The sequence below is a fragment of the Chinchilla lanigera genome, unplaced genomic scaffold, assembly GCF_000276665.1.
Source record: "Chinchilla lanigera isolate Chin_1 unplaced genomic scaffold, ChiLan1.0 scaffold00009, whole genome shotgun sequence".
In the NCBI taxonomy this organism is placed as follows: Eukaryota; Metazoa; Chordata; class Mammalia; order Rodentia; family Chinchillidae; genus Chinchilla; species Chinchilla lanigera.
In genome coordinates, this window is record NW_004955410.1 from 103,443 (window position 1) to 126,475 (window position 23,033).

General features: G+C 48.0%; 1 protein-coding gene across 1 annotated transcript in view; it reads right to left on the minus strand.

Moving 5' to 3' along the window:
- Window positions 1-331: 331 nt before the first annotated feature.
- Window positions 332-23,033, minus strand: part of Grm3 (glutamate receptor, metabotropic 3) — an 81,289-nt gene continuing 58,587 nt past the window's right edge. The window contains exons 5-6 of the mRNA XM_013510486.1: window positions 12,092-12,266; window positions 332-873 (exon numbers count right to left, since the gene is read on the minus strand). Of these exons, the coding sequence (XP_013365940.1) occupies window positions 800-873; window positions 12,092-12,266 (249 nt within the window). The 3' untranslated portion in view covers window positions 332-799. The remainder of the gene's footprint in view (window positions 874-12,091; window positions 12,267-23,033) is intronic.

Genomic DNA, 23,033 nt, shown 5'->3' on the forward strand with positions numbered 1-23,033 from the left:
CGCATGCAGGACGGATTCAGGATGCTGTTTACCTCAGAGCTGTGGCTTAGTAATTCTGGGGTGTCTGACAGCTTTGGCTTCGCACTCTGAGCTGGGTACTGTCACGTGATGCTGTGGTACCACCAGTCACTGTCCGGTCATCGTGAGCTGTGATGAGGTCCGGATTGCTCTCTAGCCCTCAGGTAGGGCAGCCGCTTGAGTGCCAACCGTGTGTGGATGTGACAGGGGCACAGCTGGGTGATGCCTTCCAAAATCAAAAGTATAAATGAGCCACAGTCCACGTGTTCACGTTATCTCAACACACTCAGAAAAGACGAACCATTTCCCACCATGCTGGAAAACCTCGAAGGCTTTATTCCCGACGTCTTTACATTAACACAGATGCTTTTTATTTTGTGCTCAGAAAAACAATGTTACACATAATGTAACTTTAATATACAACATAGAAACTCATCCTAAATTAGTTACAACAAGGACCTACAAAAACTTGATAGGAAAAAACGCTACCTAATATTGCCACCATAGTTTTTAGTAGACTGACCCTGTCAGACCTGTCACCAATGTCAGCTCTGTAAACAATGGTTAGTTCTGTGCTCTGGGGAACCGTTAATAATAGGGGTACTAAAATCAGCCTAGAAAGTCCTAGCACGTCACTGTACTGTACAGTCCTCAAAAATAATTTATGTACTGCTTCTAAAAAAAGGTTCTAGGGTCCTTTTGTTCTGTCTCTGCATTCTGGAGCTGCACGTGAGCACGTGTGTCTAACAGTCTAAAAACAAGAGCTGAACCGGAGTCGCCGTCACAGCGATGAGGTGGTGGAGTCCAGGACTTCGCGCCCGTTGCACACTGTGGGGACGTAGGTGCTGGCGGAGGCTGCAAGACAGAGCGACAGGGGGCTTGGTTAGGGGGCCGCAAGGGAAGGACACTGCATGGGGTGAAAATTAAGGTCCAAACCCACTTTAACTTGGCTTTGACAGATGATTGGTTCATGTCAACTTTCTAAGTTTCTTCTGCTCGGCATCAGTTTGTGCATTAGAACACACTTCCACACCTGTTCAGCGCCATGCAGAGAGAACTCACAGCAGGATCACTGCTGGGAGAAGTCTTTCAGGGGTTGAAATTAGCTTTGATGATCCACAAACTGGTCAAATGCAATGTGCAAAACCTAGGGTCCATGGCAAATTTTTATAATTTGTTAAATGATTTACTAGTTTCAATGCCTGTAAGTATTTTGTTCTCCCTGAGCTCTGAGCTCTGCTCCACAGGGACTGGCTGGAGACATCCTTGCGCACTGTGTCGCCATGGGAACAGCACTGAGGGCTGTGCGCTGCTTTGATTTCACCCAGGTTCTTGGAAGACTAACCCTGACCCCGGGGGTGGTGTTCTTGTTTGTGACAGCAGAGACAGCAGTGTCAGCAGTGTCGTGATAATGCGAGCACTCGCGTTCACCCTTTTACCAGACTCAGTTTTACCAAATACAATTTTTAGCTATGGACTTGCTGGTAAAGTTTGGGTTCTATGAGAAATCCAGCTGCACAAGTTTTATTGACTTCACCTTTCATGCTTTTTCTTCCCACTGAAAGAAGACAAGAGTGTGGCCCTCACTTGTTGTGGGATGAAGGCCACAATCAGGAGAGGCTGAGTGGAGAGATGACCTTCTGCGAACTTCCAGGTCTCTGCCTGGCCGTCCCTGACCTGTCCATCTGGACTCTGAGCAGAAGAGCTGGCCTCAGGGCCACCCGACCACAACCAGACCACACCGATGAGCCCTGAGCCTGTCCTCAGGACTCACAATCTAATTTTATACCGAAGTGTGCATGTCTGGTGGTGGGTGTGTTCTTGCCCCATAAAATTGCATTTTGCACAGGAATGTTTTAAACACAGAGCAGTAGGTAACTGTGAACCTGAGATGACTGGCATTCAGTGGCGAATGCACCATCTTCTGGGGCACTGAAGTCTTCCCTTGGGTCATCATTAGGGAAACTAAAGGGCCTAGATTTCACATCATATCTGGATGCGTGTGTGGGGAAACTGCTGTCGAGTCGGCGGGGTGGCGGGGGCGGGGGGTGGACATGCGTGCTGTGACTGGGCGAGGCGCACGCTGACTCTTTAGGGGCCCCTCTTTTATCATTGTTGGGAGCAGCTTCGAGTTTCTTCACACTGTGAGTCTGGGAACAAGAGCACGGTCTCTGAGGGCAGGGGAAGCTGCATGATCTGAAACTTCTGCAGTGAAGACATTTAAACAGTTTATGTCGGACAAACACTTGATGGAAAGTGGCTGTAATAATAACCCCACACGTGAGGGCTTTATTTTAATCTTTACAAAGTCTATGCTTGACTGAACTCCAGTATTATCATGAAAACCAGGTAAGAGAAAGAACAAGGCAAAGTGAAGCTCAAGCCTCAGGTCCCTGACAGCCTAGGGTGGAGGCTGGGCCGTTTGATGTGTGTGCTTCCTGCAGCCCCTGTGTCCACCTCCCTGCTTGGCAGCTGTGAGCAGGAGCTTCGTGGACACTTCAGAGCCCCTGAGCACAGTAGGGCTCTGGCTTCCGTGACCTGCACCCAGTTAGCCTTCCTTTCTTCAGTGAATGATCTTACTGTCTTGCCTGAACCCAAAGACTGCAGCATATGCTTCTGGATGTCAAATCTGTCATGAGGTCCGTTTGCCTCTGTCCTTATGTCTGGGTGTTTTTATCTGCACTGCAACCCCAGGCCAGCCCAGCGGTGTCTTTGTCCTGAGTACTGCAGGGCTGTCCCACCGGCACCTCTGTTTCTGCGCTCGTTCACCTCCTGGACATTCCTTCTCTGCACAGCCACGAGTCTATGTCACTCGTGGATTCAGCCAGTCGTGGCTGAAAGCTCTCAGAAAATGTTTGTGCAGAACATGTGCAGAGTTTTCCTTACTGCTCCCTAAGCAACGCAGCGTCACCACGATCTGTCAGCGCTCGAATTGTGTTAGCGCTGACACTCGTGGAGAGGCGTTAAAGTGTGTGTAAATGTCATGCTACTGTGCTGTCGTATCAGGCACACGTGCCCCATGGACCTTGATCCCCGTGGGGGTGGTGGGGCAGCCTGAGACCCACGCCCACGGACACTGAGGGGTGCTGGTTTTGAACACAGGTCACTGAGCCGCAACCTCTAGTGGCTTTCTCACGTGCGCTGCTCCCTGTCCAGCTTCCGGCTTCCAGTACCCGTGGCCGAGGCCGGCTCCCTGTGTTCGCCTCTCTCTCTGCTTTCTCTCCCCTTAGCAGCTGCTCTCCACTGCAGCATGCCTGTGTCTCACAGCCTTTCCGGTGGGTTCACTCTGCAGGGATGTCTCCTCCTACTGGCATGGCAGGCTCCTCCCTCATGCACCTCTGAGATCCCTCTTCCCCGGAAAGTGTCATCGGCTGTGGGACCCAAGCCAGCCGCTCCTTTACAATGTGGTTTAAAATGCAGTTCAGCCCACATGCTGCTGCCTGATGTTTTGCTCGCTTGTTATTTTTGTTCACCTGTACATTCTTGACCAGCAAGTATGCAGAAGCTTCGCTGTCTCTCTACATATTGCTAGAGCCAGCACAGACCAGAGCCGGTGTGAAGATCTCCTGAATGAGCATCTAAACAGTCGCATTTCAAGGAACGAGGGACACTTGGGATGGTGTACGAAGGAGCCTATCACACATGAAGGCCTGGGCATGAAGGAGCCTATCACACATGAAGCTTGCTGGGGACAGGCGAGCCTTTCTGTTTCCGAGCCACAGGGAGGTGGTGACCACCCACTGCCCACAGAGAGACCAGCCAGGCTGAGCAGACCAGGCCAGGCTGCTGCGCTGGGTCCCACCAGTCCTGCCTGTCCTCCAGGAGCAAGCTTGGTGTATTTCTGGGCAGGGCTTTCATTTCCAGACTGAAGGGCCATGACGTCGGGGTGTCAAGGAGAAGAGGGGTGGGATACAGGCGCCTCTGTGCGCCTGCGCTCATCCGGCTCCTCCGAGGCTGCATTCCTGAGACTGGCAGAAACCTGGGTGGAGCCCTGGTCTTTGAAGAGTGTGGTTAAAAAACCGGGCTCTTGGACAAGGTAGGAATGGCAGGGCCTGCAAAACTGTCTTTCTAATGTGCACCCCACGGACATCACTCTGGAGGGCTTTCGAAGAACCTTGTGTTATCACTTGGTCCACAGGCACATTGGGGGAAAGCCTGCACCAGCAGGTCTGAACTGTGGGGGAGGAACTTGACACAAATTCAAAGTTTTCTTATGAGGAGCAACAACAGCCAGAGCACCCACGGAACCCTGCAGGCTCCTCTCTCTCTGAACCCTTTTTAGTGTGTTGAAGGAAACTCTGCCTTGCATATTTCTGCTTTACCATTTCATCTGTAGCTTTTGCTGGTGCATTTTATTATGTAAAAATATTCTCATTTTTGCATATGCTGCTGAATATAGTAGAGGAAATTATTGCTTTATGAGTTTACTATCCCAGTTACTTTGGCTTTCATAAATATTTCACTTGTGCCTCCAATATCAGCCCATCTGTTATTCCCCAAGGTAGTAAAGTACATGGAAGAGTAGAGGACTACCATTTCCGTGCACGCGCATGTGTGTGTGTGTGTGTGTGTGTGTGAGATCCGCTTTTGCTATATTCCGATGAAATTCTCACGAGATCTTTAATGGTGCAAGTGTAGCCCATTTTCTTTAGTGCAGTTAAGCAGATTTCTGTAATCATTTTTTCTGCCTGAAACAGGAGGTATGTAGGCTTGCTTTGGCCTTCCTGGGACCCAGAGTAAACAGCAGCTGTTACTCCAGGCTAAGGTAGTGATTTTTGCTATTCAAAGTGAACACTGAAGACAGCTGCAGAAGTTGTCTTGTGTCACTACTGATCGTGAGAGGGAAAGGCACGCCCATACACAGGCACATTTTCCTCAGTGCAGCCACGTGGCAGCTTTGTCTGGCTCTGTGAAACTGCCTCTTTTACTGGTAATGCTGGGCAGCCAGGCTTTGTAGAAAATGACTACTCTCCCGGGTACGGGCCCTCAATCAGAGTGAAACACTTACTTGATAGATTAGTACTGGTGCCAACTGTGTTGGTCAGTTTAGTGACTCAGGCTGGCTCGTAAGGACCAGTATCTTACAATATCTCTGTAATGCACTGCACTCAAGAGAATTAAAACAAGTAGTTTAACAGGACAGAAGTTCCAGTTTGCTCCCATCTGCTCTATTTCTCCACTCCTAGTGACTCCAAATAGCTGTTCTGGGAGATATTTTAAGTATTTTAAAGCCATGGCCTTGAAATCCGTGTCCACTGGCCACCACAGCCTTGCTGTCTGGCCTGGTCCCTGGGTCTGTTTGATTGCTCATCATGCTGACATGGCACATCCCATTCCAGAAGTTCATCTGGGGAAAGGGACACTGCACCACTGGCGTCATCTTGCTGGCAGAGAATTCCTTATGGAAAGGGGCAGATGTCCGCTGTATGATCCAAATAGTGGTCTTGAACAGTGAACAGTAGATTAATATGAAATTACATCAGTTATGCTGGGGAATAAAAATTTACAAGCCCAAGACTTAGTTTCCAAACATGGAAACAGCCATGGGATGTCACTTCTCACTCAGTGATTCTTTTCCTGTGAGACAAGGAGAAGACATGGATTGTCTCATAACCACTTAGTTCCTGCATCAGCAGACATTTCACATGGTTTCCAGCTAGCTACCTTGTAGTGGGAGGCCAGGGCATGGCAACATAGTCGAGCAGTTGGACTCGACCTACCGAAGGTGGAGACTTACCACTGGCCGGGAGCAGCCTCAGCAGGTGAGCTGAACTTGCCTGATTCATTACACAGCCCCAGAGCCTCGAGCTGGCAGTTGGCTCAAAAACCAATGGGTGGGTGAGCTGATCTGTCCTGTCTTCATTTTCTTGGTGAGAGTCCTGTCCCAAAGCCTGTGAAATCAGACCAGGGAAAGGAAATCTCCTACCCCCGTTCCTTCCTGCGCAGGGAGTTCTCCTGCTGTATGCACAGATCTTTCCAGTTGGGGATGTTCTCCAGAGAATTTCACTTGCACCAAGTGAAAAAGGAAGTAGAGAAGAGAACTGAGTACACTAAATTATCTTAAATCTTTTGCTTGTTTTGTTCTAAGGTATAGAGCACATGAGAGCAATGCATACGCACCAGTTGATTATGTACACATTTCCTTTCTAAAGTACATTTATGCCCAGAACTCTGAGCATGACACTAGGGTCCCCCAGATGAGATAAACTTGGTGCCACGTGGAAACGTGAATGGCCACAGGCATCTGTATTGAGCTCTGGTGCGGCTCTCCTGAGCTGAAATCTGTTCAGATGCAAAGGACAGAGGGGGCAGCAATACCGAATGAGAGAAATCATGCCTTCGACTTAAACATCTAGCCAAATGCTACTAATACACCTTAGTGTGTCTTTGTCAGATCACATTTCTGAAAGGATTCGTGGTTTCCTTCTCTGTGGGCAGCGTGGCTGTGGGGACCACAGGGGCCTCCAGTGGACACAGCTTATGCTGCTGAACTCCCTAGCATGGGCTTTGAGGCGGGGCGGGTCTGTACCCAGACTGATAGGTCCAGACTTGGTCAGGGAGACTGCCACAGGGAGAGCTTTCAACTAAAGCATTATTAAACTTGCAGGTGTTAAGATACTCACCGTCAGATACTAGCCTGCAGGCTGAATCTTAAAACTGAGCTGAGGCAGAAAATCCAGAGAGGTCAGAGGACTCACAGAGCAGGTCTTGAGAGTTTTATTTATGACTTCAGCTGCCAAATTCCCTGAGGAATCCAGTAGAGAGGACCCGGTTTTTCTCATCTGGACTAAGCCCGCCTGGCCCCAGCTCCCATGGTGACTGCTATTGTAGAAGCGGACTGTATTTGCTTGGGGGGAAAAGACTAGGAAAACGGTGAAGAGAGTAATTTAAGGGTTGGGAAAGAGCAGTTTACAGCAGGGACGTTAAGTGGAAGGCAGGAAAGGCAGTAAGTGCCAGCGCTCTCATACCGCAGGACTGCCTGTTTCACAGGGATTCCTCCTCTCCTCCAGGGGGCAGGATGGAAGGAGCTTCCTGGGAAGGCCATGGATCTTTGGAAGGGAAAACTGCATGGGCCGCTGGCTGTCAGGACTGGATGCTCTTGTGTATTCTGGCTGGAAGCGAATGGCTTGGCTTTCTGAGTGCTCTAGGCTCATCCTGCACTGCACAGTGGAGATTTACGTGCACAACATGCTCTGGCCAGTGGCGCGGCAGGCTGCTAATTCAGTTTGTGTTACCAAATAACTTGCCAACCTGCAGGGCCAGGCCAGCACACACAGTCACTCTGGGACTCCTTGGATTCAACCGAGGCATACAGTGCTGTTTTTCTGGATCTACAACGTGGAGAAGATATTGGACAACATGCAGCACTTCTTCATGAGGCCACATTCTGGCTTGGCTACTCCAGCTCCAGCTCTCGGAGCCTGGGTGTGGGCAGGGCCAAGCCTGGTCCTCGGGTCGCTGCTCTCTTGCTGTGGCTCTGTGGGAATGAGGCCAGGATGCTAGAAGTCTGTTTTCTTGTTCTGCCCCTGCTGCTACTTTCATTGTAAAATGGAAAATACTATGCAATGAAGAGTAAGTCCATGAGTTGAGCAGCTCATCAGTTACCATCCAGAGAGGTGACTTTGTGAGTGAGGTTTGATCAGGGGAATCAATCTCCATCTGCCCACAGCTCCTCAGGGACCCAGATGTGGGTATCGTTGGTCAGCAGAAACCTCTTGGCTGACGGTGCTTCTACTCCTATGTAGGTGTCTAAGTGGTCATCGTGGGTAAGAGAAAGGTGGACCATGTGGCCAAGTGGTGGGTACACGACAGCTCCAAAGCCTGCGGGGAACACATCATCCCTCGCCCCTCTCGCTGGTGGATGCCGACATTCATGCCTTTCTTCTGCCCCGCACAGACCACACAGGGTCTCCTGCCACACACCACCACGTCCCTTCATCTGCCTCCTTCCCACTAAGCAGCCCCATGCTGTACCCATCATGCACTCTCAATTTCCTGTCTTCAGGAACAACTCTGAGAAGTCCTTTTGCTTCTAAGGAGAATGAAGTGCAGAATGATGTCTTTTTCATCCAAATACAAGGGATATTTGCTTACATGTGGGTGGGAGAAGCACTGGGGGATGGGTGGAGGACGTCAAGCTCTCCGAGTCACACTGCCTTGGGGAGGAGGTGGCCACCATCAGTAAGCATTTCCTTGGGGGCTTGGTGACTCTGAGACTCCACCCACCCCGCCCCAGGGCTCCACAGGGAGTGTGGATGTGTGGGAGACACCACCCATCCTCTGATCCAGTCCTCTTCCTCCTGAAGGTCATCGCAGGTAGGTCTCCCTGAACTGTCCTGGCTCAGTGATTGTAGTGGACTGACAACTGGTGGTCAACTTATAACACCCAGCTGAACTGTTTAAGCATGGTGCTGTGATTGTTGCCAGCAGCATAAGAGGCAGAACTGGAGAAGAGGAAGGCTGTTGGCGGCTGGTAGAAGCTGTTGGGATCCTGTTGGAAGCGGAGAGAAGCTGTAAGGAGCTGTTGGTTTTCTTGGAGGAGCTGGTCATGCTGGCTTTCCTGATGAACTTGGCTGTTTTCATCCTCTGAGGAGCTTGGGACCTTGTTGTTGCTGAGAATGGCTTTGGTTCACTTTGGGGGAGCTCTGATCCTCACTCTGAGCAACACTTCCTGGCTCCAGAAGGGAAGATGGTGCATTGCTTACTCTCCTGGAGAAGCTTGTCGTGTTGGCTTTCCTGATGGGAACTCAGCTGTGCTCAACATCGGAGGAGCTCGGGACCTCACTGTTGCTGAGGATGGCTGTGGTACTTTTCGGGGGAGTTCTGGTTTTTACTTTGAGTGTCACTTCCTGGCTCCGGTGCATCTCCCTCAGCCTGTCAACACAGATCCTTCATCCTGCTGGCACAGACTTTCTAGCTTCTACCACTGACCTTTGGGCCTTCCCAGCACAGATCCATGAAACAGGCCTGCATGAGATGTTGTCATGGGCTCTAGGTCTTCACCTGGACTCATGCAGGACATTATCTCGGGATCCAGGCCCTCTGCTGGATTCTTCGGTCTTTAGTGTGTGGAGAGATTTCCTGCACTGTCTTGTATATGACTCTTTGGGTGACTATAATAAATAATGTTACAAACTATGTGTCCTGTACTAAATTGTCCCCCTTGCAAAAGACCCACAAAACCCTGAACCCACACAGCGATGAAGCAGATGGGCTGCTCATGGTCCCATGAGCTTTCCTCCTGGGCCTTCCGCTGCGGCAGCTGGGTGATCTGTTACAGACCAGGCTTCTGTCCTTTACCTCAGAGCCCAGACAGGTCATTTCCGACCCTCACCACAGATAAGTCAGTTATCTGAGAGTGGGGCCAGGAAATCTCCATTTCAAAGAGTGGGGGGCGGTTTGCACCCAAATATTTGGGAACCATTGACCTATGCATATAATTAATGGAGAAGGGTTCAAGTTTTATTTTTCTGACTTCTACTATACTAATTAACCATGTGCAGCTTAAATTGTTCTTTCACACAGAGCAATAAGTAAAATATTTCTCAATTAGTGAGTTTTCCAAGATGTCTTAATCATGCTCTGTCTTTCATGCCTGCTTTTGAGTTTTGGCCATGTTTCTCCATCTTTCTGGGGAAACTTCTCAATTTAAGAACCAATACCAGTACCTTTGCTGCTGTTAACTTCCTTGGCTGCTGTTGAGAGGCTTACTGAGGCCCAGACTGATGTGGCTCATCTGCTACTTTCTGGCTACAGATTAAGTGGGAATTAAATCCTGGATGAGTCCAGGATCCGGACTGTGGCTCAGCTGAACCGGCCCTGGGCTCTGAGAGGTGGTCTGTGTCTCCCATGAATCCTGGCAGGAACAGTCCCTGTTGCTCTGTGCCGGCTCTGGGCCAGGCCAGGTTTCCCTTTCTGTGGCGCCTGCTCTCCGGGAGCCCTATGGAGAAGCTCCTCCAAGATCAATAGTAAGAGTGCAGCCATGTGCAACCCGGACCAGCTCAGCCTCAGCAGGAAACCATGGAAGGAAGCCCAGAAGGGCCTCACCTCGTGAGATAGGTGAATTCCTGACCCAGAGAGCTGGGAGAGATCATGAAAGAGCTGTTCTAAGCCACTGAAGTTATGGAGCAGTGTGTGTGTGAGAATAAGTGAGAAGTGAGGGGACAGCGGGTGGCCCTGTTGCTGTGCTGGCTGACTCTCCACTGTGCATGAGTTCCTTGCTTTACCTCTGGTGACAATGAGCCCCAAGCCCCAGTAACATCAGCTAACAATCACTGAGTGGGCTGAAGCCTAGGCATGAGGCTTCCTGGAAGAACAGAGGTTACCTTCGTCCCTGTTCCCTGTGGAGGACTGGCCACAGGACTGCACCCTTCTCCTAAGGGTGGCCACAGGACGGCACCACAGTCACCCTTCTCCTAAGTGGTGAAGTGATTGTGGATAGCCTGTGCACACCCACCGGGCTCTGTGAATCACCTCTAGGGGACCTGCAGTCACTACAGCAATGTGAGTGCCACCTAGACAGCTGCTACACTGCATTATGTGGGGAATAACAAGAAAACAGAAAAGTGCATGTTCAGTACAGACGCATTTTTTTCAGATAGTTTTGATCTGTAGTTCGCTGAATTTGTGGATTTGTAGTCTACAGATCTGGACCTCTCTGTGCAACTCCAGTAGAACATGAGCTCTATATTTGAATGCGGAAGAATTTAAGGACATTTCTTGATTTATCACATAGCACCCAGCCCTGTGTTTGGAGGGAAATGGAAACTGGACAAACACCGAGTTCATGACCCTCGAGTAGGCTCCATTCTAGTATGCAAAATGCTGCCGGAAGCTCCGTGGGCCCAGGGCTCTGTCTTGGACTTCGCTGTGTGCCCAGTGCTTAGGAACCTCTGGAAGGTGGGAGAGACTCAAGGGGTGGACAAATGAGTGAATCTCAGGATGGTAGCTCCAGTTTATTAAAATGGGAAAGATTTTAACTGCAAGTCAGGAGATCCAAGATCAGCTCGTAACTCTTGAATTATTGTACACCCTTGAGAACTAACGTCAGTTCTCAATTTTCTTACCTACAAAGCAGACTGTGTGGTTTCTGGTACTCATGAGGACAAATAAGTCCACAAACATAAAACTACTTTGAATAAAAGATGAAGAATTACAAGTAACAGATGGTACATGTCACTGACACCTTTTCAAATGCACAGGGCTATTATATAAATTCTTCACTTTGTTACATAATGCTACTTTATTTATTTGGTTTGATTAGGGTAGTATTGCTGAAATGATGAGGTTTGAATTTAGACCTTTCAAAGAAAGAAAAACACTTAAAATTTCACTAAGTAAGAAGTGTTCCCACAGTGTTGGACTGGGTAGGCACCTACCTTGAGTGCTACCTGGTCCTTATCAGCTGCGCAGGTCCCCAGGGGTCACAGTACATTGTTTTCATGCAAACGGGAATTTCTGAAGGGAAACTTGACCGGGTAAAGTGTTCTTGTTTTACCTTCAAGCATTTATTAATTCCCAGTATGTGTAGTGGAAAATGCTGCCACTTCTGAAGTCCTGGGGGCTGGGCAGTGAGATTTTGAGCAATGTCCGTGGAGACTTAGGGCCATTGTTAAATTGTCCTAATCGTCGCCAACAGCTTTGTGTGGTCCTCGGGGCCCAGGCTGTGACTGGTTGCACCTGCCCTGTCTCGCCTCCCTTTGTCCCCCAGGGAGCCCACCACGAGCTGAGCTTGAGGGGACTCTCCCAGCTCACTTCCTGGGAGAGGCGCACGATGCCATAGTGAGGGCCTCAGGCTTTGAACTAGGGCTGTGGACTCTGAATTCAGCCACTTTAACATGTCCAAACCCCAACACAGAGGGGCTGCACCATCTCCTTCCCGCTGGACTAGACACAGCACCCAGCAGCCACTGCTCTTCTCCTAGCCACTGTGCCTGCAGCACCTAGCACAGCACCCAGCACCCAGGTGAGGGGCTACTTAGCACAGCACCCAGCAGACACGTGAGGGGCTACTTAGCACACTGAATCAAGATGCTTCTGCTCCTGCCTGGTGAGGTGGCAGCCCTGTACTCACCCTGGGAGTAGGTGGTCCCGGCTCCACTGACGCTGAACCTGTTGAGGTGCAGTCTGTGCGTGACCACGTTCTTCTGGGGCTGGAACAGCACGATGTGCACCTTGGGGGCAAACAGACAGCCCAAGACCACAAAGCCGCTCAGGCTCACCGAGATGCACATGGTCGTCGTCTGCACCTACAAAAGAAGATGGCCCAGTCAGTGTTCTGTGGAAAGCCGGCCAACTAACGGAGCTCTGGACGGAGCAGGAAGAGAAGCCGGGCCAGCCGTGCCTCTGTCACAGGCGACGACGGGATTACACTGGAACGGCTGCTTCAGATTTCTAAGAGAGTGCTGCCTGTGCGGGTTGCTCCTGAATAATTGCCAAGCAGTCACGTGGATTTTCTTGCTTCGTTTCCTCATATTTGTATAAAGACATTCATGCAGAACCACTGAAGTCAGAGTGGTAGACAGCAAAACGTAAATACTCTGGTTCAGCGGCTGATTGCTGGTGGCTCAGCTAGTCAACCCCAGTCGTTTTAAAGTTCTGTCTCCTCACGTACCCTCCGCCCTCAAGCTCTGGGTCCCTACGAGGAAGAGGCTCCTTCTGCCGCCTTGGCGCCTGAGCTCCTGAGCAAACAGGCCACTCCCCACCGGCTCTGGGCTGTGAGAGCCTTGGCCAGTCTGGGGGAACTGGGGTGTCACGGTATGTGAGAGGGTGGCCTCTGTCTCACCTGCAAGCTGAGGTGAGCAGCACCACTCCGCAGGACCAGATGAGCTTCCAAGGAACCCTTGCTGAACTGTTCTTTAACCCACGCTGAGGAGGGAGAGCTTTAGCACTGCGACCTCCGTTCCCCAGAGCCCGGTGAGCAGCCTCCATGGAGCCATCCCCAGAGAGGGCCGCTTGCCATGGGGAGGGGCGTCAGGCCCGGCTCTGCCCTGGAAACCCAGATTTGAGGAAAGCTAACTTCGCTGCACTGCGGAGATGCTACTGCATGAGGGTCCCCCGAGGACCGACAGCAAAGGGCAAGGTGGCCGTGTGGGGGTCATCCACGGGCCATCCTGGGGGGCCTGGGGACTATCAGAGAGCTGGAGGGGGATAGCAGGTGCTTTGGGATGGAGCAGAAGCCCCAAATGACAACTCAGACCACAGACCCACAGGCCAGTCACTGGGAGGAGCAGCAGGAGGAGCGGTTGAGAGAGCAACCGGGACGTCCACACCCCACACCCCGTAATCATCTTCCCTCCCACCGTGGACTTGGAGATCACAGAGCCGCCAGGCCACACTGCCTGGCCTCCTTCTGCTTAGCCCTCTGTCAGGGCTGAGGGCACAGGAGGGGTGAACTGAGGTGTGCAGAGGCTCCTACTAGAAAATGACTGCAGACCTTGCTCTCCAGGGACACACAGGTCCCGGGCCGCCTGTCCGTGGTGGAAGTGTCCCCATGCCTGACCACAGTGCGGCACAGCGCCTCTCGTGGCCGTACGCCTGGTATCACACGTGTCCCCGGGAGCTCGCTCCTGGCCTGGGCACCATCAAGCGCTCACAGGTCGTGGGAAGCACAAGTGAAGGTGCATTTGATCATAGTTTGTGCACCATGGTCATCCAGTGTGAAACCTCTGCCAAGCCCCAGTATCCATCTCCTGGCTGCAGTGGCTGGGTTCCTGCAGGGAGCCACTCTGTGGAACACTCCTGTGTCCACTCTTTGTGCACCACAAGTCCCCACAGCTGTGAGTCCACCTCCCTCCAGCAACACCTGAAGCCCCTCGTCACCTCCATTCTTTGGCTTCCTGGACACACTCCTCTCGTTGATGTGGTTCCTGGGCACTGACCCTCACCTCTGTTTACCCCATGACTTCAACACCTGCCGCCTGGATTCCACCAGAACACTGATGCTTGGCCCAGCCCTGTCTTTGGGCTCCAGATTTACCGCTCAATGGCCATCTTTACCTATTCTTCTGGACACAGAAATAAGTATTAATATGAGGCAAAACTTGATCTCCTTCCCCAAATGTCCCCCTATTTGAGCAAGTGACACCCAACCGAACAGGTGCAGATCCTGGGTGCCCTCTGGGTGTGCTGTTACCTTTCCCCCACACGCCCACCAGCAGCAGCTCTGCTGGGGCTGATTCTCCACAGCTCTTGCGGGGCTCTGGCTGGCTGGGCTCTGACTTTCTTTTCAAGATAACCACAGCAGAAAGCTTCAGAGGAGAGAAGGATAGCGCCTTTTCCTGAGCAAAGGCCAGCATACCCTGCTTGTGGGCAGAGGAGCTTGGGCTTGGCTACTAAGATTGCTGAGTCACAAATCTTTTTCAGCATCAATAAAACTGGGGAGGCTAACTTGTCATCTCCCAAGGAAAGTCTCAGATGCGAGGGTCTGACAGATCTGGCAATGAGTGTGGAACGTCAACAGGGACACGGCTTTTTATTTTAAGGAAGGCCTCAGGATGCATAACAGGGCTTGAGGAAAGTCTGTGAATCAGTGGCGAATGTGTTGATCAAGCTGTGGTCAGCCAGGGATCAGCAGGGCTCCATACGCCTATCCAGGAGGTGGGGCAGGTCAGGCCTGAGGAGCGAGCACCCCAGCCATCCCCACCTCTCCTCCAGGAGGTGCATTGGGGGTGAGGTTCCTCTCAGTAGGATGCAGGTGCACCCGAGCCTGCTCTTGGAGTCTGTGGAGTGCACACCACAGTGAGCCCAGCAAGGGACAGTAGGGAGAGTGGGGCCCAGGAGTCTAGAACAGCATGGGCAGGAAGAAGGGCACAGCCAGGGGTCCTCTGTTGCTGTCTCTCCTGCTGCTTCCATCACCCAAGATGGCAGAGGCCAGAGCTTCTGCAAGGGAGCCCAACCCTCACAGGGAGCTCTGGCCTTTCTACAAGACAGAGGCTGTGGGAGTCATCTGGGCAGCCCAGGCGAGGATGTGGGCTCTCACCAGGGCTGGGTTTACAATGCCAACCAAAGTGCTGTGTTACAGAAGGAACAACCGATGCTAAGGAATCTAGGTAGATCCTTGCAACTGATTGAAGCACTGGGAAACTGCCTTTGCCTTTATGTTAAAATAGGGACAAGGAACCACAGTGAATGACCTGAATTCAGGCGGCCATGCTGTGTGAGTCAAGGCTGAAACCAGCTGGAAGGTACTGGCTTTGGAGTCAGCGGATTGCTGGAGTTGGAATGGGTTGTGATGGTCATGATGACCCTGACATCCACCTTGGGCTCTGGGTGTGCAAAAGCCTTGGCCCTTGGTTGAGACACAAGGAGTCCTTGAGTGCACAGAATGGAGAGCTGTGTTAGGAGAAAGACCCTCACAACTAGGACCAAGGTCTCACTATCTCCAAGGGTGCAACAGACCGGTTGGCTGGGAACATCTCCCCATTTCTTCCCTCCCTCTATTCCCACTAGTCTGTTAGCCAGGGAGAGGGACTTTGCATGACTACTCTGTCTCCAGGGTCTGTAAGTGCCCAAACATCTTTGGAAGACATGAATTCACACAACACTAACTATTATTGGTGAATTCCTTCATGGATAATATCCCACTCAAACATGGCTGGATTTTATTTGCACAATGTAAAGTGTATCCTGGGTCCCAGATGACTCAGGGGTTCATTCTTAAGCTCTCCAAGATGCTTTGGTTGTGATACAATAGGAGAAGTCCTGGATAATTTCTGGAAGAGCCTTTGAATTTTTGAGTTCTTACCCAAGTTCTTGCTCTGTCTTGGATGCTTGTTGTAGCTTCAATTAATTCTTCTTGTTGGATCCCTTGGGATCCATCCTTTGTACATAAGGGTAGGTAATTCCTGGGAGTATCAAGGGCATGGATTTGAATAAAAGATAAACTATTATTTCATAATGGTGTCACTTGGAAGTTAGTTATCCCCTATGTCTGTTTATTCAGCTCTTGGATGGATAAAAATTGCTTTTAGAGTTTTGATGAGGATGAGTGTGCTCATGTATGCAAAGCACCCAGTAGAGCAAGGTGACCAGGAGGGCCATGTCCCTTCCTTTCCCTCTTATCTTTTTGCCTAAGCAACCAAACAACAACAAAAAAGCAAAATAATTAAAGAAATAGTCCCAAGACTAAGTGGACCTTTTGCTGGTAGAACCCAGTCAAGCTGTCAGTTTCCATTTGTTTCCACTGACCCTTACCCCGGTCCATTTTCCAACTGAGTGAGACCAGTGTGGCTGCTGTCTTAGTTACTTTTCTCACTGCTGAGACAAAATACTCAACACCTAGAGTTAAAGGGGGAAAGGTTTATTTAGCTCACAGTTTGCAGGTGTTTCAGTTCATAATTGGCTGGCTCCAAGGCAGGGTGGCATTGCACTGGAGAAACAGTTCATGATGAAGAAGGTAGCAAAGCAACAAGGGCAACCACAGCTCTTCCTACCCTGTGTATCTTATCCAGGCTACTTAGAGTGGGTAGCACTCACACCTGTAATTCTAGTGCCCTGAGCCTACACTGCACCATGAATCAATCCCAGCACCACATACTCTAGATCCAGCCGCCTCTGAAAAACCCCACCTATGACTGCATGAGGCTTTGTGGGGTGGCAAGACACAGCCATGACAGCTGCCTTCTGGTGGTCATTCCTATTCCGTCCCAGGAGCATTCTCTCAATTCTCTAGTGACCTCACTTGTACCTTGCTCCAAGAAGTAGAGTAATGCATCTCTTCAAGATGTATTCCCAGGAAGACCAAGCTCTTCCTATTCCAACTCTTTTGTGGAACCTACAGACAGTGTTTGTGAAGCCTAATGATTTAACCTAAGGATATTTCGGTTTACTAACGATTCTGTGTTAATCTCAAGTTCTTCCACATTTGATATGTTCTCCCAAGCTGGGATATAAACCTACTGAACACTGGAGCAGTGTTTCATATTTATTTGTAACTCACCATTGGTGGTACAAGTACTGAGATATAACCTTTCTTGATGCTCAAATTCTTTCCAGGTGCCCTTAGAATACTGGATACTTTTCTAATGCTGCAGATTCTCTTTGGACCCCTGTTTCTCTCTGGGAAAGCTTTAATCTATTTTGTTCTAAAGTTCCAGAGTGAGGGTTTAGTGTGCTAATGCTTGCAAGGTTCTGGGAGGTTGGTGAGGCAGGGAAGTGGAGCAAGGATGGGGGAGGGTGTGTGTGTGTACATGCAGGAGTGCTCCGCCCCTGGGCAGCACTACTTGGGTCCTGCTAATTTCTACACGTAGGAATTTGGGGCCACATGTTGTGTTTTACTTTGATAAGAGAATCCAGGAATCTAAATATTTTTGGTAAAATTTCTCAATTTTCTAACTTTGACAAATATTTCAAAGCAGTGTGAGCCAAACTAACTCTATCTGTTGGCTCCCTTGGGGTAGAGTTTCAACTTTGGCTAAAGATACCCGAGTCCAGACTGCAGAGCAGCAAGTAAATGATAATTGCTGCAGCTCGGTCCCAGACACCCTGCTCAGCTGATTCAGTGCACAGCTGGAAGTGAAAACCACCACCTTGGAGGCTGCAGCCTACCTCTCACATTTCTTGTGTAAATTTAGGGTTGGTGGTATTGGTAAGGAGTGAGATTTCCCTTTGACTTCTGCCTCGGGGTGAAATCTAGTATCTTCTGCTCATCCCATTTAGCTGCTCTGTCTATTGAGTATTACAAAGTGAAAAGAGTAATTTTTAATAAATCAAAGAGCAAAGTAAACAACAGATAATAGCAAACAGGGAGATGGATCTTTTGGAAATGAGGAGGGCACCAGGAGAAGGAAAGGTGGGAGGGGGATGATGTCCCATGCATAACTCCCCTCAAGGCTGTGATCACTATGTACTGCAAACATGCACTGATAACACTTTTAAAATTGTCAATTTTTAACTGAGAAAGATTGTACATCATATCTGACGTGATGTTTTGAAATAGGAATACACTACAGAATGACTAAAGAGTTAACTGACATCTGTGTACCTCACAAACTCCCCAGTTTTTGTGGTGAGAGCACTTAAAATCTGCTCTTAGTGACTAAATATGATGATCATGGCATTCCACAGGCACTTCCAAAATTTTCCTCACCATCTAACTGAAATCTTATATCTGCTGCATCCTCTTGTGGGGAGCAGTTTTCTAGATTCTAGTGAACAGAAGATGAGGGGCTTATGACTACACATGGGGCAGTTCATTCTGTGAAATCATGGGGTAACTGGAAGCTGTGCACCTCTGGAGAACTTTAATCCCTGGTGGCCTCAGAAATACAGAAAATGGGTGCTGAACCCTGGACATCTTCAGGAACCCCGGTGAGCTGCCACCGTACCTCCCTAACCATTGTGCAAGGCAGATGGAGCCCCGGGCATCATCTGGGGCTTTGGTGGCCATTCACCACACCCTTAGCGAGTCTGTGGGCACTGGGCTGAACCCCTGACATCTTCAGGAATGCTAGTGAGCCCACAGTTGCACCTCCCTGACCAGTGTGCAAGGCAGGTAGAGCCCTGGGCACCCTCTGGGGCCTTGGTGGCCACTTCCTTCACCTCCAGATCCCCAAGAGAGCTGGGCTGAAATCTAGACATCTTCAGGAACCCTGGTGATCCATCCCTGTGCCTCCCCTACTAGTGTATGAGGCAGGTGGAACCTTGAGCACTGTCTGGGGCCTTGGTGGCCACTCCCTGCACCCCTAGTGAGCCTGCAGGTGCTGGGCTGAAGACTGGACATCTTCAGGAACTACAGTGAACCACCACTGTATCTCCCCAACCAGTGTACAAGGCAGGCAGAGCCCTGAGCACCCTCTGGGGCCTCAATGGCCATTCCCTGCACACCAAGCATGTCTTCCAGTGCTGGGCTGAATCCTGGACATCTTCAGGAACCCTGGTGATCTGCCCCTGCACCTCCCTGACTAGTGTGTGAGGCAGGTAGAGCCTGGAAACCTTTTGGGGCCTCAGTGGTCACTCCCAGCACAGTCCACACCCCTGTGGGAGCCCGGCTGAAACCCAGACAGAGTCAGCAGCCTTGGGGACTCCACCCTCACCCCTCCCCTCTGGCATGGGAACTGGGCTGGATCCTGGGCAACATCTGAAGCCTCATTGTCCACAACCTGCATCCCCTCCTTGTAGAAGCCAGTGAACCCAGACAGCATCAGGAACTCCAGTGAGACCCTCCTGCACTGGCCTTGGAGCCAACTGAATGCAAGAAAGTTTCATGTGCATCTGGGACCCCACCTTGCCCCTACACACCAGCACAGGAACCACACTGAGCACTGGGGATCTTTGGATCCTTGCCCCACCACTCCCACACAATTGTGGGAGTAAGGCTGAGCTCCAGGGAACCTCTGGATCTTCAAAATGACAAAACAAAGGATCAATATGCAATCTCAGACCTCTACACCACCCAGAACAAGTCCAGAAAACATCAACACAGAAGAGCCTGGAAGTCATACACCTGAAATTTCTGAAATGATAGCAACTGAAGTAAAGAAACAACTCCATCAGGCCATAGAAGACATCAGATCGAAATATTCTCTCAAGTAAAAAAAGATATGACAACAATAATGAAAGAATTGTTTAGCATATCCAGAGAAGACACTGACAAGAAAATAGAGGAGCATAGACAACTCATATAAACCTTGAATGAACAATATAGAAAAGAACTAGAATGCATGAAGCAGATTCAAACAGATATCCAGGAAATTAAAAATTCCATTGAAAGCCAGCAAAACTGCCTGAATGAAGCTGAAGATAGACTTTCAGACTTTGAAGACAGCATTGCCACTAAGGAATGTGAAAAGAAGGATCTCTTAAAAACAACAAGGAACCAGGAAATAACAATTCAACAACTGCAAGATGAAGCAAAGAAAAACCATGTCAGATTAATAGGTATCAATGAAACAGCAGGTGTCTACACTAATGACATAGAAAGACTATTTGCTGAAATAATAGCAGAAAATTTCACAGGCACGGAAAAAGAATTGGACATACAGTAAGTGAAGCATATAGAACTCCAGTTAACCATAACCAAAATGAATGTACTCCCAGACACATAGTGATCAAGATCCCAGAAACTCAACAAAAGATCAGAATATTAAAAGCTGTTAGAGAAAGAAACAGATCACCTATAAAGGAAAGCCCATCAGAATCATGGCAGATTTCTCAACACAAACCATCAAGTCAGAATGAGCTTGGAGTGGAGTATTTCAGGTATGGAAAAAAAAAAAAAAAAAACCAGCTTCCAACCCACATTGCTGTACCCTGCAAAGCTATCTTTCAAAATTGATAGAGAAACAAGATACTTCCATGACAAGGATCAACTGAAGAAATTCAGGAGTGCCAAGCCAGTCCTACAAAGAGTACTAAAAGATATCCTAGAAAGAGATAAAATAGACCACAACTTCAAGAACAAAAACAAAAAGGAACAACCAAGCAGCACAAGCAATTAAACAGAGTGAGAAAAAAAGATCCAACAGCAGGAAAATAACATGACAAAGATAAGCCAATACATATCAGTTATAACCATCAATGTAAATGGTCTCAAGGCACTAATCCAAAGAAGCAGACTGGCAGAGTGGATCAAGAAACAAAATCCAACTATATGCTGTATACAAGAAACACATTTAACTCAAAAGGAAATTCATGGACTGAAAATTAATGGAAAACAATACTCCACAAAACAGGAACCCAGAAAAAAGTGGGGATAGCTATTCTGTTTGCAGACAACATGAACTTCAAACTAAGAACAATCAAAAGAGATAAAGAAGGTCATATATACTTGTGAGTGGAAAACTTCAAGAGGAAGAGATAACAATCATAAACATTTATGTACCAAATACAGGAACACTCAACTGTCTAAGACAAATTTTAATAGACATGGAAAATGAAATAAGCAGCAACACAATCATAACAGGGGACTTTAACACATCATTGTCACAAAGCAATAGATCAACTAGTCAAAAAATCAGCAAAGAAATAACAGAATTTAACCAACTTGTGAACAAATGGACTTAGTAGACCTTTACAGAGTGTTCCATCCAAGAGCATCAGAATACGCATTCTTCTCAGCTGCACATGAGACATTCTCTAAAATAGACCATATGTTAGCACATAGAACATGCTTAAGTAAATGCAAAGGAATTGAAATTATCCCATGCATACTATCAGACCATAGTGCAATGAAATTGGAGATTAATGACAAAAGAAATCACAACAACTTCATAAACACATGGAAATTAAATAACACCCTCCTGAGCAATCAATGGGTCACAGACAAAATCAAAGTAGAAATTAAACATTATCTACAATCAAATGAAAATGTAGATATAATTTACGGGAACCTGTGGGATGCAATGATAGGAGTCCTCAGAGGAAAATTTACAGCAATGAATTCCCACCTCAGGAAACAGAATGAGCACAAATAAACAATCTTATGTTGTGCTTCAAGCTTCTAGAAAAAGAAGAGCAAGTCAAACTCAAAGCCCAAAGAAGACAGGAAATTATAAAGCTCAGGACTGAAATTAATGCAATGGAGACTAAAAAAACATACAAAGAATTAATGAACTGAGGAGTTGGTTCTTTGAAAGAATAAATGAAATAGATAAACCTCTAGCCAACCTTATCAATAAAAGGAAAGAAAAAACTGAAATACACACAATAAGGAATGAAATCACTACAGATCCTGAAGAAATTCAGAAGATCATCAATCCCTACTTTGAAAATCTTTACCCTCATAGGATGGAAAACACAGAGGAAATGGACAGATTTCTAGACACATATGAATTACCAAAGGTGAATGTAGAAGATATAAAACTTCTGAATAGCTAAATATCAGCCAGTGAAATTGAGAATGTAATAAAAATCTTGCCAATGAAGAAAAGCCCAGTTCCTGATGGATTCATAGCTGAATTCTACAAGAAATTTAGAGATGATTTAACACCAATTCGTCTCAAACTCTTTAATGAAATTGAAAGGGAAGGAATTCTCGCCAACTCATTCCTGGAGGCAAGTATTATCCTGATACCAAAACTGGAGAAAGACCCAACCAAAAAAGAGAACTAAAGAGCAATCTCCCTAATGAATACAGATGCAAAAATTCTCCATAAAATACTAGTAAACAGAATACAAAAAATCATCAAGAAGATTATATACCATGACTAAATGGGATTCATACCAGGAATGCAGGGATGGTTCAATATATGCAAATCAATTAATGTAATACACCATGTCAATAGAGCCAAAGACAAAAATCACATCATCATATCCATTAATACAGAAAAAGCCTTCAACAAAGTCCAACACTGATTCATGATAAAAACCCTAGAGAAAATAGGAATAGATGGCCTTTACCTCAAGCTGATCAAAGCCATCTATGACAAACCAATGGCTGACAGCATACTAAATGGTAAAAAATTGAAAGCTTTCACTTTAAAACCAGGCACAAGACAAGGATGTCCACGGTCACCACTCCTATTCAATATAGTTCTGGAAATATTAGCTAGAGCAATTAGACAAGAGAGAGAAATAAAAGAAATAAGGATAGGAAAGGAAGAAGTGAAATTATCGCTATTTGCAGATGACATGATACTCTACATAGAAGACCTCCAAAGCTCCATGAAAAGGATTATGGATTTAAAAACCACATTCTGTAGCATAGCTGGATACAAAGTCAGCAATCAAAAATCAACAGCATTCCTACACACAAGCAACAAACAGACTGAGAGAGAAATTAGGGAAACCACACCTTTCACAATAGCATCTAAAAAGATGAAATACTTAGGAATCAATTTAACAAAAGAAGTAAAAGATCTATACAGTGAAAATTGTAGTGCTCTGAAAAAAGAGATCAAAGAGAATATCAGAAAATGGAAAGATATTCCTTGCTCATAGATAGGAAGAACTAACATTGTGAAAATGGCCATGCTTCTAAAATTGTTGTACAGACTCAATTCAATCCCAACTAAAATGCCATTAGTATACCTCACAGATCTAGAGAAAACATTCCTAAAATTCATCTGGAACCAGAA